At 40.3% G+C, this 18,880-nt stretch overlaps 1 protein-coding gene across 2 annotated transcripts in view; it reads right to left on the bottom strand.

Moving 5' to 3' along the window:
* LOC135721226 (uncharacterized) overlaps positions 1-18,880 on the bottom strand; it is a 165,508-nt gene that overhangs the window by 143,387 nt on the left and 3,241 nt on the right. For both annotated transcript variants that reach the window (XM_065243418.1, XM_065243417.2), the window contains one exon: positions 15,512-15,850. In XM_065243418.1, coding sequence (XP_065099490.1) covers positions 15,512-15,850 — 339 coding nt within the window. The remainder of the gene's footprint in view (positions 1-15,511; positions 15,851-18,880) is intronic.

Raw genomic sequence — 18,880 nt, 5'->3', positions numbered from 1 at the left:
TGGGTCCGATGTATTGTGACAGTGTTATATTTTAAACTGTTTGTGAGCATTTGTGTAGATGAACTTAAGGCCTGACGGACTGTGGCCATGTCTGAAGCAGGAACCTTCAGGTTTAGAGGCCAGACATATTGTGTTGTTAATTCAGTGTCCGACGTACAGGAACTATGAACAAACAGGCTAACGAATATCTTAAAGCAACTAGATAACGTGTAGTCATTGTAATAGTGAGTTGTAAATACCTATTGAATTATTGCACATAATTCAGTAAGACGTTTGAAATGGAAAAGCTGATTGTTAAATACATTACCAAGCATGGCTCACATGGAATGTTTGATGGGATAGAGAACGTTGTTGATAAGCCATATGAATGGGCTATTTCTAAGTTTGAAACTTTTCCTAAAATGCCTAAAAATGAAAAAGGAAAGATTGCCAATGCGCTTCAAGCGTTTTTTGCTTCATACAACGTAATTAGGAAGAGAGTAGATGAGTTAAAAGCTGAAAATGAGCGACTTAGTGTTGAGGTAATTTCTACAAAAAATTACCAGGCCATTGAAACAATATGGAAAGAAGAAAAGGTCAAGATGCAAAATGAGATTGCACTCCTTAGAACTAACAAGGACATGTTTAAATCATCTGTGGAAATTTTGGCCAACAATTTGGAGGAAGCACAGACAGCTTGTCAATGTATGATAATGAATGGCACAACTGAGAAAAATGTTAGGAAGACATTGTTAGATGTAACAGTGTGTAGTCCAGTTTCAGATATGCCAGATTTGCAGGAAGAAAGTCCTGAGGCTTGGGAAAGAGATTCTCAGTCATTCAGAAGTCAGTACTCTGACTCTACAGTTAGATTTCCAATGGCACCAGTTCATGTGACTACAGCTATGCGTGCTACTGAAGGAAGGGGAGAGCGACTGACCTCTACCATGGTCAGAGCATTTAATCCAACTGAACTAGAAACTGTGATCAAGAACATTGGGAAATTTGATCCTGCCAAGCAGGATCCATTAGATTTTCTAAAGAATCTGGAACAATATGCAGATCTGTATAATTTTACTGACGGTGATGCCTGTGTTGTGCTAAAAATGTGTCTGTCTGATACTTTGTCTGGAGCCTTAACTCAGAAAGTAAAGGAAAGAACAGCAAATAAGTCAGAGAGGAAACAGGCACTTCTTGAAGTTTTGGGTATGATGTCAATTGATTGGGATAAAATATCTGAGATGCACATGAGGAAAGGAGAGCACCCAGCAGCGTTTTCAGAACAATTACTGGAGACATTTAAAACTTTCAGTGGCAATCCTGATATTACTAAGAATGATGTCACTTTCAAGTCTGCCTTGATTAACAAATGTGATCCACTCACTCCATCTGCTGTGTCAATGTTCGTAACGCCTTTCTCTGAATTTGATGACATTATTGCTAAAATGACACAGTTTTACAACAATAATGCTAATAGTCAAATGAAGGGTGCCAAATCTAGACACCCAGTTGCTGCTTTTGGCAGGAAAGAATATTCTAGATTAACTGATGGCTTCCATCATAGACAAAGGAGATTTGCAGGAATAAATTCAGAAGGTGTTATTCTTTGCTATGCATGTGGAAACGCCGGTCACATTGCTAGACATTGTCAAGATAAAGAGAGATATCGAAACTTTGTCTGTCATGCATGTGGAAAAGATGGTCACATTGCTAGGCATTGTTCAGAGAAAAGATGGAAAGATAAGGAAGTTGTTTGCTTTAGATGTGGAAAGACAGGACACAAGGCAAGACAGTGTCACTTTTCACATAAAAGACAGATGGGCTTTCATGATTTGCTTAAGAAAATGGACAATTTAGAAACCCAGTTAGCACTGTTGAATGGAAAGAAGGAAGAAACCTTGCCAGACACATCACTGTGTGAACAATATGACTGTAACTCAGTCACAAGCAGATGTTGATGTGAACTAGAGAATTGTTTTATGATAGTACCACATTTTAGGAAAAATATGTTTACTATCAAAAGGGGGGTGATTCTTGAAGATTCATGAAAAATGATTTAATGTGATTGATATGTAAATTTATTTAGAAGAAATGTTTTAATGCCAATAATTTAAAAAAATATATTTTTTTAAAACATTACTGATGTTTGATGTTCTGTGATTAAACATATGTGACTTTGATGTTTTGAATGTGAAAAATTATTGCGACATACGAATCGGAACAATAGCTATGAAAGCTTCATCTAAGGAACTGGTTTCAAAATTGAAAAAGATTGGACAATCGATAGGAGAAGCACAAATAAATCAAACAATTTCCAGAGAGTATGGACAGCAGTCTTCCTACCAAGGTGGAAAACAAGTGGAGAAATGACATATATCCATACTATGAAAAGTCTCACTACACATGACACTAGAATGAGACTACAATGTATGCTATGCTTTAAACAATTTTCCAGGAGCAAGGAAATTTTGAGTTTGAGAAAATTCTAAAGGTGGACAATCTTGGAACATTACAGGAACATGTTCTTAAAAGAAAGCAAGAACCTTCCTAGATTTGTTGCAAAGTTGTCATCAGAAGAATGGCGGGGAATAAACACAGATTGTTGTGACAAAACCCCATTCGGTTTCATGTGCGAGTGTGACATGGTGGAAAAACAACTTTTGTTTTGAGCACCAGAAACGGACTTTGATGCTTGTGAAGTTAAACTCACTCATATTCAGAATCATTTCTCTAGGATAATAGTCAAAGACGAGAGAAATTTTGTTACTACAACCTTGAATAATTTTCCAACTTGTCAATGGTAGCCAATACCTCAATAGTACTTCATTTTGCATAAATCCAAAATCAGCATGGTCAATAGGTAATTATAATTTTCCATATGTAAATGTGACCCAACAAGTGCTATCCTTCAACCCAGAACAACAACTTGGTTTTGTAGAAAATATTCCAGAATTTGATTTTGAACTGCCAGAATTAGACAATATGCTAATATCATTGATGCAACGGAAAGACAGTCACATAATTAAAGCCCGGCAAGATCTTGATGAGAAAGATAGGGATTTGACTAGACAGATGCATGATGGGGACCTAGCTATTGCATATTCAGGTTTACTTTGGGATGTAACCTTCAAAACTGCTGTGTGTGTGTGTGTATCTTAATAATTGTCTGTCAGTGTATGATGTTATGCTGTATGTGTTCTCTATTAAGACGTCAGATTGCAGATACTTCAATGATCACCTTAGGACGTTCCCGTTGGCTGTGATGGTTCTTGAATACTTCTCTCCCAAAACCCAAGAAATGTTTGTTTCTTATTGCCAAATTTTAGAAGAGACCCTATGATAATCTTGCTTAAAGGGATGGAGCAATAACCAGTGTGCATGAGGTGATGACCCCATGACGAGTAAGATTCTCCAGTGGCCAGATGGGGGACAACCTAAGCCAGGGTATTACCGCCACTGGGCACCTGCCCTTATATCAAGGGAGGTGTAAACTTTATGAATGGAGTAGATATGATGCTTCTCTGCCAATAGCATCAAACTGGGGACTGTAAGAATTTATAGTCAGCCTTGACAAAGATTCTACTCCAATTTAGCTGTTGGATAAAGCTCATCCCTCTAAAAGGCTTGATAATCATAAAAGGTAATCTCAGTTCAAGCAATACAATAATATAACCTAATATTTTCTTAGTAGTATGGGAGCAAATGTGAGACTTCTTGAACCAACACAGGTCAAAGATGGTTCATGATAATAGAAGACATCCATCTAAACATTATCTGATCACTTGGTTGAGCACACAGTTGGGTACTAAGATAGCTTGATCATACAATTCCCAGGACCCTTTTTAGGCACAGTGGGAGATATAGGGGTCATTTGTAGTATTAGTCTTAAATTACATTTAAAGGGATACTTCATTAGCATTAGGGGTGGGAAAACAGGTTTGAAACTATAAAGTGTTAAGACTGACTTTGCTGAGGGTTCAATCCAACTCCGATGAACCCAGAGTGCTTCATGTACTTTGCTACTGCTTCGATTGAATAAACTACTTTTTGATTGAGACCTTCCACATCATCATCTTTTCTTACACCACATATCTTTGATCAGGGTTAATTCATGTTAATTAAGTTCTACCTCTAACTAAGTTGTTACGCAGTAGTGTTTATATGTGGGCCATCAGGCTGATGAGTCATAACCTCTAATCATTGCCTTAACTTTGATTAAGTTCTATGTAGTAACATGATTGAACTATATTTGGCTAGACGGCGCTATGCCTGAACCCCTGGTCATTGTAGAGCTTTGAATTAAGTTGTATATAACAGATTGTGTGAGGCCATAAGGATACTTTTTAACGAGAGTCCGGACACATGAAGCGGTATTGTTAAAATTGCTTTAGTCATGAACCTCTGGTTATTGCATGGTAGATTAATTATTTAACCTTAACTAGGTTCTTATGTAATCATACTGTATGTGGGCTATCAGGGTGATGAGTCATAACCGCTGGTCATTATTTCTGCTATAATTAAGTTGTATATAATATGATGCTTCCTCCGGTTATAGTTAGAATTTTGTACTAAGTTGTATACAAACGATTGCATGGGGCTACATGGGAACTTTTAGCAAGAGATCGCGGGAGCAGCATTGTTAAAGCTTTAGTCATAACCTCTAGTACGGTCGAGTTTGTGTTCGGAACCTGCACAACGGCCGGTGTGGGCCAATACGACATTGGTAATCGAATGAATGAGTTCAATATTAATACGAGTCAAATAGAATGATCAAACGTTTATCCAAATTCTATAATTACATCAATTTGATCTGGAGTCTGATATTAAGCTGGGTAATGTTATAACGTAATCTACAGTACAAGCACCGGAAAAGACAGAATGCGCTACAATTCTTCACCATACCGTTTGGATTCCACCGTTGGGCCAAACGGATGGATATATATTTTATTTTTCCCCTTACAAGACCTAGATACTGCAGAGAAACGGCTCATGGTACTAACAAAACCACAGATTACACATGAAAAAATCTGACAACGAAAGAATCGCCTCTTGGTCTCCGGGAGTGGATGCGGAGAACTGGAGATCTCTACGAAAGCAGCTGGCAGAGAGGCATGTCACAACTCAGGCAAACCAGCACTGTTGATGTGCTGAGGCTGAGCAGCGATGTGTCGCTGTGACGGCTGCTGTGGCTTCGGACTGGCTGAGATAGACAGAGGAGGCAGGAGTGGGGCGAGACCAACTGTGATGATTAAGAGTGGAAGCTGGATGGAACCAGAAACCAAGGTGGTGCCGCAGGCAGAGCCAGAGAGCAGTGAGGAATTGGAACCCATGGTGGCGCTGGCAATAACAGGAACCTGGGTAGAGGTAGAGTGCAGATAGAGGCCCTCTGGGCAAGGTTATTGAAAGACAGGTTAATCATGGCAGAGTTCAAAATCGGCCATCTTGGAACAGCCAGAGAGTTCAAACTTGGCCATCTTAGGCAGGGCAGGAGATGCAGATGGCTCAGAAAATTCAGATGGCTCAGGAGATTCAGATGGCTAAGGAGATTCAGATTCATGGGCTTGAGAGTAATCTGGTGAAACAGAAGAGCAGAAAGCAGACCACACACACCATAGAGCCATGGCAAATACAGGGAACACAGAAGTCAAAGGACACACCTCCAATGCCATAGGGACCATATAACTGGATATAACTGGACTTGGGATCCTGGCCACCCATACAGATATTATCTGGGTATCCGCCAGACTAGACTTTAATCGTTGGGTCCTGGCATTAAGTGGCTCGGATATGGCAGCAGCCGTCTTATGACGTGGCTTGGGTGGGGCAAACTGCGACGATAAAGAGGGGGAGCTGGACGGAACCAGCGGAAGTGACAAAGGAGGCGCCGCTCTCAAAAAGTGACCAGAGAAGAAAGCTACTTTAACCTGTTACAAAAAAGTTAAATATATAATGCAAATTAATACAAAATAAAATCGTTTAGTTATACTATTTCAATGTTAGTCATGTTATCATAAAAATAAAAAATAAAAACTGAGTTTGTTGTGTGTGTGTCATGTTTTTGTGTCTGGGGCGCACCCCAATCAGTAAAAACTGTAAAAACATGTGACCTGAGGCTGAGCTTTTATTGGCTGGTTTCGGATCCCTCCCTCCCACTTATGTTGTAAGCGAATCAGAATAGTTTTTTTTATGTCTTTGACCTAAGTGATTGGATAGTTTTCAGAGTCTCATAACCGCGTTGCAGATTGCCATGTAACTGCTAGATTCAGTATTGATCAGTGAAAGCAAGTGAAATACCTTGAGATTAAAGAAAAATATGATTGTATGCTTTCAAAAATCACCCTTTACGAGGCATTCAGTTGAAGAATAAATAAAGGATTAAGAAGCTTGGACCAGATTGAGCAGCAGGAAATGATCATGGTAGAGTTTACATGCTTTCCAGGACTTATGGCAAACGGAGTTGGCTAACGTTAGCTGGATGCTATGCAAGTCAAATGCCTTTTATTATTTCCCTGTTTGCTTTTTATTAGTTTGTGTGATATAACTTACTGGGCGAAATTTTGTGCTGCATTTAAGCAGCCTTTGCGTGGACATGATCCTCATATAATCCGGTATTTTCCGTGGCTTGGTCAACTTCATTGTGTGTGTTTGTGTGCGTCTGCCTGTATGTGTGTGTGTGTGTGTGTGTGTGTGTGTGTGTGTTTGCGTGCGACCACCATTGTAATGAAATGAAGACAAAAATGTCCGACCACGGTCGCCGCCATGTTACGTAAAAACTTCAGTTTGGAGCCAAGGCATGCGAAGAAAGGAATCGTCCGTGAAGCCAGAGGCATAGCCGCGGTATCAAATTTACGCCCAAACGCTCGCACGACAAATTCAACTACGCAAAGCATAACGATACGCCCCGTTTATATAGCATCAAATTACAAGCTAAAATGAAACTTACCACAATAACGAACACTTGAACATATCAACGTGAAAACAACTACTTGAAAGGACCAAAACCATCTTACGGAAACTTTTGTTGGAATTAAAAAAATTTTTTTTATTTAGAGCAGAGTCCCATTTGTTTGAATGGAGAGGGCGGGGTTTATGACTTGTACTGCAGCCAGCCACCAGGGGGCGATCAAAAAGCCAGAGGCTTCACTTTTCAAGGCTTATGAGGCACACCCGGTCAGATCTTGTTAACCAAAGCGTAAGGGCACACGATTTCCAGAATAAAAGTAAAACTGCATCATTTATCTAAGGCAGGGGTCGGGAACCTATGGCTCGCGAGCCATATATGGCTCTCTTCCGGATTTTATATGGCTCTCCAATTTTCAAATGTTGACTTAAAAGACAGCCTCGAACAAGATGACAAAATTATTTTTAAACTATTAGCATACAACATTAATGTATAATTATGAATGTGTAAAATAAAATAAAATATTTTGGTAAGACACTCGCAGCTTAACATGATTGACAGCGGCGTTTGGCCTGTAGCTAGCCTACCAGTCAGAGAGCTGAATTCTAATTGGACGACGTGCCTGTGTCATGTCCACATCAAGTTAAACAACAACCTAACTAAAAATTAAAAATCATCATCAACGAGAGCAAGATGGCGAAAAGAAAAAAAGACGACAATTACCGTTCATTCCAGCCCGAATGGACGGATCAATTTGCATTTGTGGAGAAGTCGGGGTCCGCAGTGTGTCTCATTTGCAATGAACGTATTGCGTCGCTCAAAAAGTCAAATGTTAAGAGACATTTTGAGACGCACCATGCAGCATTCGCCGCAAAATATCCCGATGGGGATTGCAGAAAAAAAGCTTGCGCTGAGCTTCAGCGGAGAATGGAAACGGGACAGCAGCAGCTGCTTGCATGGACCAACAAAGGCGGGAATTTGAATTCTGCGAGCTTTGCTGGCGCTCTGGAGATTGTGCGGAGTGGGAAACCATTTACAGACGGAGCCTACATTAAGGGTTGCATGCTCAGTGTGGCTAAAGAACTGTTTAACGACCTCCCAAACAAGGATAAAATTATCCAAAAGATCAAAGACATGCCTTTGTCAGCAAGAACTGTTCATGATCGTGCACTCGTGATGGCTCGCCAGATAGAGGATGATGCAGATCAACGACATCAGTTCAGGTAGTTACTTTTCTCTTTCCCTGGATGAGTCTACCGATGTGAGTAATATAGCACAGCTAAGCATAGTCGGGCGGTATGTGACGGGTGATACAGTGCGTGAAGAGAGTCTCGCTGTTTTGCCGATGAAAGATACAACAAGAGGCGAGGAGGTTTTAAAATCTCTGATGGATTTTGCTGCAGAGCAAAAGCTACCACTAAATAAACTTATATCTGTGTGTACTGATGGAGCACCCAGTATGTTAGGAAAACATAAAGGATTCGTTGCACTTCTGTGTGAGCAAGAGAAGCGGCCCATCTTAAGCTTTCATTGCATTGTGCATCAAGAGGCACTGTGCGCTCAGTCGTGTGGAGAGGATCTTCGCAAAGTGATGTCATTGGTCGTTCGCATTGTGAACTTCATTGTGGCCCGAGCTTTGAATGATCGCCAGTTTAAGGCCCTGCTGGATGAAGTGGGGAGTAATTATCCAGGGCTGCTACTGCACAGCAATGTGCGTTGGTTATCCAGGGGAAAAGTGCTCGCCCGCTTTGCTGCCTGTTTAAGTGAAGTGAGGGCATTTCTGGAAATGAAAGGAAATGTTCATCCCGAGCTCACTGACATTGAGTGGCTTCTGAAGTTTTACTTCCTGGTGGATATTACAAGTCATATGAACCACCTCAATGTGAAAATGCAAGGCATTGGAAACACAATCTTGTCCCTGCAACAGGCAGTGTTTGCATTTGAAACAAAGCTGGAACTGTTTATCAGGGACATTGAAAGTGGCCGTCTCCTGCACTTCGAAGCATTGCGAGCATACAGAGAGGATTGCTTAGCGAGGGACCCCGCTCATCATTTCGACCTCAGGCAGCTCGCAGCCTTTACGTCTGATTTACTGATGTCATTCAAATCACGTTTTGCGGACTTTCGCAGAAATGCAGATTTGTTCAAAGTCATAACTCATCCACATATGTGCACCGTGGATCCACAAAACCTGAGTGTCATCCCTGGCATCTCCATTGGAGATTTTGAGCTGGAAGCTGCTGAACTGAAGGTGTCAGATATGTGGGTGTCAAAATTTATCAATTTGAATTCCGAACTAGAAAGCCTCGCTCGTCAGCGGGCAGAACTGGCAAAGCAACATAAGTGGGCAGATATGAGAAAACTACAACGCGAAGACAATCTCATCCTGAAAACCTGGAACGAACTTCCAGCCACTTTCAGCACAATGCATCATGTCAGTGTTGCTGTGCTGACAATGTTTGGCTCAACATATACATGCGAGCAGTCCTTCTCACATCTGAACAACATCAAAAACAACCTGCGCTCAAGGTTAACGGATGAAAGCCTGAATGCCTGCATGAAGCTGAATCTCACCAGTTATGACCCCAACTACAAAGCACTCAGTAAAATGATGCAGCAACAGAAATCTCATTAATGTAAGCAGGGTGCAATGCACTTCTTGTTAATAACTTGTTTATGATGCCTGTTTCTAATTTTTGTGGTGTCTTAGGAGTGCTAGAAACCAGCACTATGTCAGTGAACAAAATATAGTGCTTTAATGTAGTATTGTTTGTAGTAACCTACAGTTAGCTTGAGTGTAAATGAGTTAAAAATAACTGCGTTATTGACACCTACTGGTGTTGTATAAAACTACCAGAACTACTACCAATGTAAGTTGTATATTACTGCTGTTGTTATTACATAAAAATGTGCAAACATTTCTAATACACGAGTGTAAACTTTGCTGTGGCTCTTTTGAAAATTTTCTCTCAAATGTTTTGTTTGTTTGGCTCTTCTGGATAAAAAGGTTCCCGACCCCTGATCTAAGGTAAATTCAGCATAAAGTTTGCGTGTTTTATCGCGTGTTTAATTGCCTCAGCTGTCTGTCACTGCGAGAAAAAAATATTTATTAATCTGTTTTGTGTGATGTTAAACATGTAAAGTGATGCACGGTCTCAGTTCATCTGTTCTCTTTACAAATAAATAAACACATTTGAACTTGAATGCTCGTCTAGTTCAGTGGTTCTCAATTCCAGTCCTCGGGACCCCCCTCCAGAATGTTTTAGATGTCTCCTTATATGAAACACCTGATTTCACTCATCAGGCTCCTTAATTAACACTCTTACAAGCGGAGGAACTGAATCAGGTGTTTCATATAAGGAGACATCTAAAACATTCTGGAGGGGGGTCCCGAGGACTGGAATTGAGAACCACTGGTCTAGTTCATGATTAGAAATGAACAGGTGAACGAAAACAATTATTTTCATTAAAACATGAAATGACGGATAATTGACTATGTCGGGATTTTAAATGAAAAAATCTAACGCAAACTCTGGTGTGTGTGTGTGTGTGTGTGTGCATGTGTGAATGATTACCATGATTAGTTCATTACTGATAATAAACCCACATTATACTCAGATTTACACATTCATAGTAAATGTATTTCATGATTTAGTAGACTTCAACAGTAGCATTTTCAGCATTTTAGCTAAGCAGTAATGATATTCATCACCTGATAAATGGCTATTTACAGACCTGCATTACTACAGTTAAAGTTTAATTTCAAGTTTGTTTGCGCCCCCCCCACAATATTTTTTAACACCAGCCGCCACTGCATAACACTGATTAGGTGTGTGACAACTCACATAACACACATAAAGATGAAATGGAAAACAAGAAGAACTAAACAATATGATTTAACAATGAACTGAAAATAATGCAATAACAAACCCAAAACCCTGACAGTCAGGGCTGCACTGATTCGCGACCTTTACAATAAATTAAAAAATAGGATAGATGAAGAAAAGTAGCGGATTCACCACTGAAAACAAAGTTTATAACAAAGAACAAGTCAGAAATCAAACATTATGGCGACAAAAATGCTCCACAGGTTTCTGTTCTTGAAATAAGAGAAAATAAAATAAAAAACGATAGTGTGTGCAAATGCATTTATGTAATTGTTTGTAGTGCAGTGCCCTGTCCATACAGTGTTTCCCACAGGATTTTGAGAGACTTGTGGTGGTGATGACGTCACATTCTAATTAGCATATATGTGACGTCATCACGTGTTTGCGTTTGATCGAGTGTTGGCACCTGAAATATGTTTCACTTCTACTCTTTGATCTGCCACGTTATATTGGATTTTAACACAACTGATTGCCATTATTTACATATTATCAGTTCTGTTGTCAGACATAAAATGAGCAGACTATAGCCCTATTCGGATGGGATTAGTTTTACGATTGTAGATGGCGTAATGTAATTTTACCACAGGACGTCTGTAATATTTATTGATGGTCAATTCGGACGGGATTAGAAATCTCAGTTAAACATTCAGAAATGGGAGGGGTAACTCGATTGCGCAGCAGGTCACCTCTCTCGTCGTCATGTGCACGTTCTTGATATCAACATGACACAGACGAGAAAAACTCGAAACACTTGCTGCGTCCGAAACCGCCTACTACATACTATATAGTACGCGAAAAGCAGTAGGCGAGGCGAGTAGTATGTCCGAATACATAGTATTCGAAAAACAGTATGCGAAAAGTACCCGGATGACCTACTACTTCCGGTTAGATTTTGCAGTGTGCATACGATGGACGCTTCACTATCCCATGATGCCCCGGACGAGGAGTTATCCAACGAAGAAGAAGAGGCACGCGGCTGTTTTCGCGCTGAAATGACATGACGTGATGACGACGTATGTCACGTGATGTAGCAACATGGCGGATGTAGTACGTCCGAATCTCATTCATACTACCAGGATTCATACTGTACAGTGCCTACTGTTTTAACGCCAAGTAAGTAGGTACTTCATCTTATTCAGTACCTACTATTCAGTATGCGGTTACGGACGCAGCCCCTGTGTTTAATTTCAGTTTGGGGAGAACGTCAGTTTCAGGAACAGTTCTGTGCCTCTGAGAAGTGAATTTGACTTTTTAAAGTTTGTGTCGTGTTATTCAGGAACTGACTTGCCACTGACTTGTTTTTCGCCTAGAATCCAAGTAAATGCTTAACTTAAGCGCTTTTATATTTGAAAGAAACCCGCAAAATAACAGGAAATTACGAAACGTACGTGCATGTTTACAGCTGGTATATAAATCACCATACATTTACATTGAAGTCTTACTGCTGTTGCTCTTCTCATCAATGTCTTGTTATGAGACCCTTTTTATTTAAATGCGAGTTTTATTGTCGCGTATAGCGCAGACAATTGGGTGCAAATTCAGAAATATGAGAGAATACACAGTAACTGTTACACAAAGTTACTACAAAACACGTGCGCAGGCATCGCATTATAGAGAGGGAGAGAACAGGTGTGTGTGTGTGGGAAACACTAATGCTAACCTTTCGTCAAGTCATCGCCGTCTTCTCTGTCAGTAAAATCTGTGACTGTTGACGTTTACGCGAAAAAGGAGGAACGGACATTGAAACTAGTGGTGTGTCGTTCATGAACGATTCGTTCATTTTGAACGAATCTTTAATATGACTCGGGACTACCGAGTTGTCTCAGAGAGTGATTCATTCGTTTTGTGTTGACCGCGCATGCGCATTGCGCAACATATGGGCTCTGAATCTGAAACAGAAATGATTAGTTCATCGTTCTCTTGAGTCTCGAGTTCGGGACAGGTTCGAGTCTTTTGTTCTTCCTGTCAGTCCTATAGAGGCTACACTACCAGTACCGGAAAGAGAAATGATTAGTTCACCTTTCGAGTTCGGGTTCGGTCGGGTCCGAGTCTTTCGTTCTTCAATAAGATGGAACTTTTATTTTTCAAATAATGTTTTTGCACATATTTTGTATTTAATTTACTAAATATAAAACAATGTAGGATACATTCAGACGCAATCAATAATACGAATCTAACGTTGTATTTAATGTGATTTACCAGCGGTCACGTGACATAAGGACTCGGACCCGGCCGAACCCGATCTCAAGTAGGGGTGGGAATCGCTTGGACCCTCATGAATCGATTCAGAAACGATTCTTAGGGTCCCGATTCGATTCAGAATCGATTCTTGACGTACTAATTTGCATATCTGTGACGTCATTACGTCGCATTTGCTTTCAAAGCCAGGTTAATGTTTGCGCTTTTGCTAGTCTCTGAACTGTCATATACTGTACTTTAATGCAACTAGGGATAAATAATGTCATTCTTATATACATACATGTGTTGTTTCTGTTGTAAGACATTAAAACCAGTAAAATATTAATTTAACGTGACATATTAATTCTATATGTTAACCGGCATTAACTTCCACGAACGTTAAGCGTCTAATCATCATCATTATACACAGTGATTGGCAGTATTACTGTATTTATATAATGCAGCGCACCCAGCGACTGAATAACAAACTATGTGCATATTTTTACAGAAGTATATTCATGTTATATCTAAACAGTCTGCAGATGGTTTAGGGCAGGGGTGTACAATACGTCGATCGCAAAGGCAATGCCGGTAGATCGCACAACTGCTGCTCCACGCGCAAAATTGTCATTATGGTCTTTTGGAGTAATTGTGAAACATGCAGGTCTTTTTGAGTTGCTGCGCCTTTCTTCTCAAATGTGTTTTGCCATGCCACTGCAGCTCAGTCGTCTTTAACTCCCAAAATTCACATGGATGCGCATTCTTGCCTCACGCAGTTCCTGATTCACACGCACGGTGTGTGTGAGCGAGCAAACGAGAGGGAGAGAGAGGCAGCGTAGCGCTGATTTGTATGCTTCTAATACTGTTAGTTTCACTAAACCGCATCTCCGCTATTTTAAGGAGAACTCGACATGTACTCAAGGATTTATTTTAAAACTCCTCAAAAAGAATAAAGTAATGGTGACAGCCCTAAATTCAATGTAGAGAGATATGCAGTATAGTCCTACAAGCATTTAAAGTGTTCTTTCTCTTCTGCTCTTGTAAGCTCGGCTATGCGCTCTTGCAGGGCGCGCTCTCTTAAGTTGTCCGTGTGCATCACCGCTCCCCCAGTTGAGTTCCGCCTTTTGGTTCTGATAACGTGACGTTATTTTGTAAACTAACATTTAAGAATCGATTCTTGACATTTGTGAATCGATTCAGAATCGGCCCACGTCCGAATCGCGATTCATCTAAGAATCGATTTTTTTGCCCACCCCTAATCTCAAGACTTGAATGAACTAATCATTTATCTTTCCGGTACTGACAGCATAGCCTCTATGAGGCTGACAGGAAAAACGAAAGACTCAAACTCGTCCCGAACTCGAGAGAATGATGAACTAATCATTTCTCTTTCCGGTCCTGTGCTGTATATCATACGGCACAGCCTGGCCGAACACAGAGAGTCAGTAAGACAGTGACGAGTTGACAACTAACATCTGTAAGTTAGACACGAGAGGAGGCGTACAAATGTGATAAATATGGAGTTCCGTTTCTTATATTTTGGCTTTGGCTGCATTACCATGACTTGTACACGAGGACTGACTTGGAGTAAGCTAATAATTTCTATCTCTTGTGTATGTTTCAGAGCTTGTGTCAAGAAATAATGAAATAAGGATTTTTATTTCTCATAACTTGTTAGAAATGTCATATTTGTTTGCATAAGTGGTTATTTTGGGGTAATTTGTGAAATTATAGGTAATCATATTTTAAATGAACGAAAAGAACGAAATGACTCATTTTGATGAACGAGATTCAAAGATCCGAATCAGAAAAATGATCCGAACTTCCCATCACTAATTGAAACACCGCCACCTTTTCACGCTCATGTGTGTGTGAGAGAGAGAGAGAGAGAGAGGCGCGCGCTGCATGCAACATAGAAAGGGAGGGCGCGCTGAGTGCTTGCAACAATGAATTAAGACGTTTTTAAACAGTAAAATATAAATGTAAATGGGGATCATGAAAAATCTATTTGTGGCGGCCAGCGCTGATTCTGTGGCGGTGCGCCACAAGTAAATCAACGTATGGGAAACACTGCATAGACTGTAAAAAAATGGTCCTGTCTCAATATTTTCTTGCGCATGAGCTGTCGTACACCATAATCACACACAGTTGATGCTACGCATCAAATTCCATCATATTATTTTCCTACTATTGAAGTCTATGGTCACTTACTGCTGTGTGTTAACCATCATTTCTCAAAATATCTTGTGTTCATCAGAAAAAAGAAATTCATACAGGTTTACAACAACATGAGGATGAGAAAATGATGACAGAATTTTCATTTTAAAGTGATCTATTCCTTTAAGCTCTGGTCCATTAATATAAACAAATAGTTCTATACATTTAACAAAGGTTATTTGTAAAAGCCAATTTTAAAAAGATTTAAATATGTTATTTTTAAGCACTACCCTCCCAGACAACCAATTTATGTGACATAGATGGATAGATAGGTAGGTGGTTAGATAATAGATTCATTTGAAAGATAGATTTAAATTTTTTATTATATTGACAAATTTGATTTACTCACCACTGACAGTAACAGTGAATGACTGATGTATGGTATAAGTGCTGCTGCTAATGATATCTACTTCATAAAGTCCAGAGTGTTTGGTTCTGATGTTTCTGATGCCGAGAGATCCAGTCTTAACATCCAGCTGCAGTTTGTCTTTAAATATCCCATCATGAACATCATCAAATGTAGAGAAGAGAGCAGTGTTTCTGTTGAGTTCAGCTAGAGGAGAGTTTTCATGTTGAAACCTCCACTGTATCACATCATATTTCTTGATATCAGGATCATCAGTGTGTAGAGTAACAGAATCTCCCACCATCACTGACATTGACTTCACTCCACCTGCACCGACCACACCTGAAGACACAAACAGAGGAAGTTTCTGAACTTATTATGTTATTATTCAGGCCTTTAAAGCCAGGGTAGGCTAATTTGTCCAAAAACATTTTTATTATGCTGTTTAAAAATCATTACATCCTGAGAGCAATCTTTAAGTAAAGTGGTCTAAATGTATTTATATCACTGCGTTTGGAGCGAATGCAATTATATAGGACAGCCTACTTATCCTATCCTATTTGCATACTTCAGCACCCTGCTTGCGCAAACGATCTCCTATCATTGGCAGACAAGTGTTGTCAGGTCCTTGGTTTTCCTGTGGAATTGGATAACTTTTTTTAGCAATTGCTGTTGGTGTTTATCCCTCACGTGAAATCAGTCAGCTGTCCGCTGTTGTTTCCGCTGTGACTCTTACTGGAAGATGATTAAACCAACAAAACTTGGCACAAGTGGATAAAAGAGATATAAAAAGATATAATCCGATCGACCAAAACACGTCTTAATACCAGGTGAAAATTTTATGAAGACACCACTTGACTGCTGCCGCATTAACAAGAGACCACTGACTAAAGTGAAAGGGTTGGCTGGTGGCCCTAGCAAATAACCTGGATCGACAGTAGTAAACAATGGAATGGGCTCTGCTGGACAAACAAGTAATTACATCATTCAAAATATTTTTTTCTGTGTTAAATTAAAGCATTCTTATCGGCTGCATATCTGCGGCATATACACTGATACAGATATACAGTGAGGAAAATAAGTATTTGAAAACCCTGCTATTTTGCAAGTTCTCCCACTTAGAAATCATGGAGGGGTCTGAAATTGTCATCGTAGGTGCATGTCCACTGTGAGAGACATAATCTAAAAAAAATCCAGAAATCACAATGTATGATTTTTAACTATTTATTGGTATGATACAGCTGCAAATAAGTATTTGAACACCTGTCTATCAGCTAGAATTCTGACCCTCAAAGACCTGTTAGACTGCCTCTAAAATGTCCACCTCCACTCCATTTATTATCCTAAATTAGATGCACCTGTTTAAGGTTGTTAGCTGCATAAAGACACCTGTCCACCCCATATAATCAGTAAGAATCCAACTACTAACATGGCCAAGACCAAAGAGATGGCCAAAGACACTAGAGACAAAATTGTACACCTCCACAAGACTGGAAAGGGCTACGGGAAATTGCCAAGCAGCTTGCTGATAAAAGGGTCCACTGTTGGAGCAATCATTAGAAAATGGAAGAAGCTAAACATGACTGTCAATCTCCCTCAGACTGGGGCTCCATGCAAGATCTCACCTCATGGGGTCTCAATGATCCTAAGAAAGGTGAGAAATCAGCCCAGAACTACGTGGAAGGAGCTGGTCAATGACCTGAAAAAAGGTGGGACCACCGTTTGGTTACTGTTGGTAATACACTAAGACGTCTTGGTTTGAAATCATGCATGGCACGGAAGGTTCCCCTGCTTTAACCAGCACATGTCCAGGCCCATCTTAAGTTAGCTAATGACCATGTGGATGATCCAGAGGAGTCATGGGAGAAAGTCATGTGGTCAGATGAGACCAAAATAGAATGTTTGAGTACCAGCCCAAAAACACCATCCCTACTGTGAAGCATGGGGTGGTGGCATCATGCTTTGAGGGTGTTTTTCCCCACATGGGACATGGCGACTGCACTTTATTAAGGAGAGGATGACCAGGGCCATGTATTGCGAGGTTTTGGGAACAACCTCCTTCCCTCAGGGGCTGTTTACACTTGGTATTAAGATGTGTTTTCATCGATCGGATCACAAGTGGACGAGAGAGACACATTACGTTTACACCTGGTATTTAAATCCGTCTCTTTTGTCCACTTTCGACCACTTCTGTCCTGAATACTGTGAGGGGGTGGTCTGTGAGACGGTGGGCGAGTCTCTCTGCTGTCATTCAAACGCGAGCGGGAGTAATTATGTTAAGTCCACTGCTTGTTTAGCAAGTAAATAGCAGAATTGATGAAATAGGATCGCGCAACTTTCACGCTTTCAAAACGAAACTACGGAGAACACCCGCAGTAGTTTTATCAATGAAAGGCTAAAAATAGCGCTGTTCACACCAGAAATCAAAAAAAGACGTAAAATTTGTGTTTAATACCTCAGATTAGATAAATGGGCGGAGAGAAGGCGGTCGCGTGTGGCTGTTTGAACACATTCAACCACATTGTGTTCCGCAGCTCCAAAGCGATCCGATCGAAAGTGGTTTCGATTACCTCTGGATGTGTTTGAAAGTGGTCGAAAGTGGACGCGTTCAAAACGTTTTGGGTCTTCCAACATGACAATGACCCAAAGCACACAGCCAGGATAACCAAGGAGTGGCTCTGTAAGAAGCATATGAAGGTTCTGCCGTGGCCTAGCCAGTCTCCAGACCTAAACCCAATAGAGAATCATTGGAGGAAGCCCAAACTCTGTGTTTCTCAGTGACAGGCCAGAAACCTGACTGATCTAGAGAAGATCTGTGTGGATGAGTGGGACAAAATCCCTCCTGCAGTGTGTGCAAACCTGGTGAAAAACTACAGGAAACGTTTGACCTCTGTAATTGCAAACAAAGGCTAATGTACCAAATATTAACATTGATTTTCTCAGGTGTTCAAATACTTATTTGCAGCTGTATCATACAAATAAATAGTTAAAAAATTATACATTGTGATTTCTGGATTTTTTTTATTATGTCTCTCACAGTGGACATGCACCTACGATGACAATTTCAGACCCCTCCATGATTTCTAAGTGGGAGAACTTGCAAAATACTGTAGCAGGGTGTTCAAATACTTATTTTCCTCACTGTATCTGCGACAGGCTCATATCGGCTGGCAAAATCAGCCCAATAGATTGGTTTGGCTCTAGTTCTTTGCCCATTCACTACACTCTTCACATATGATTGCAATGCCAGCCATAAGAGTTGGATAGATTACTTGGAAATTGTGATCAATTACAAATTATAAACTTCATTAAATCTCTTAACATTGTTTGCATTCTAAGTACTTACATCTGACCTATGTCTATTTGATGCCA

Source organism: Paramisgurnus dabryanus, chromosome 24 (assembly GCF_030506205.2).
Source record: "Paramisgurnus dabryanus chromosome 24, PD_genome_1.1, whole genome shotgun sequence".
Classification (NCBI taxonomy): Eukaryota; Metazoa; Chordata; class Actinopteri; order Cypriniformes; family Cobitidae; genus Paramisgurnus; species Paramisgurnus dabryanus.
This window is presented reverse-complemented; position numbering and strand designations above follow the sequence as displayed.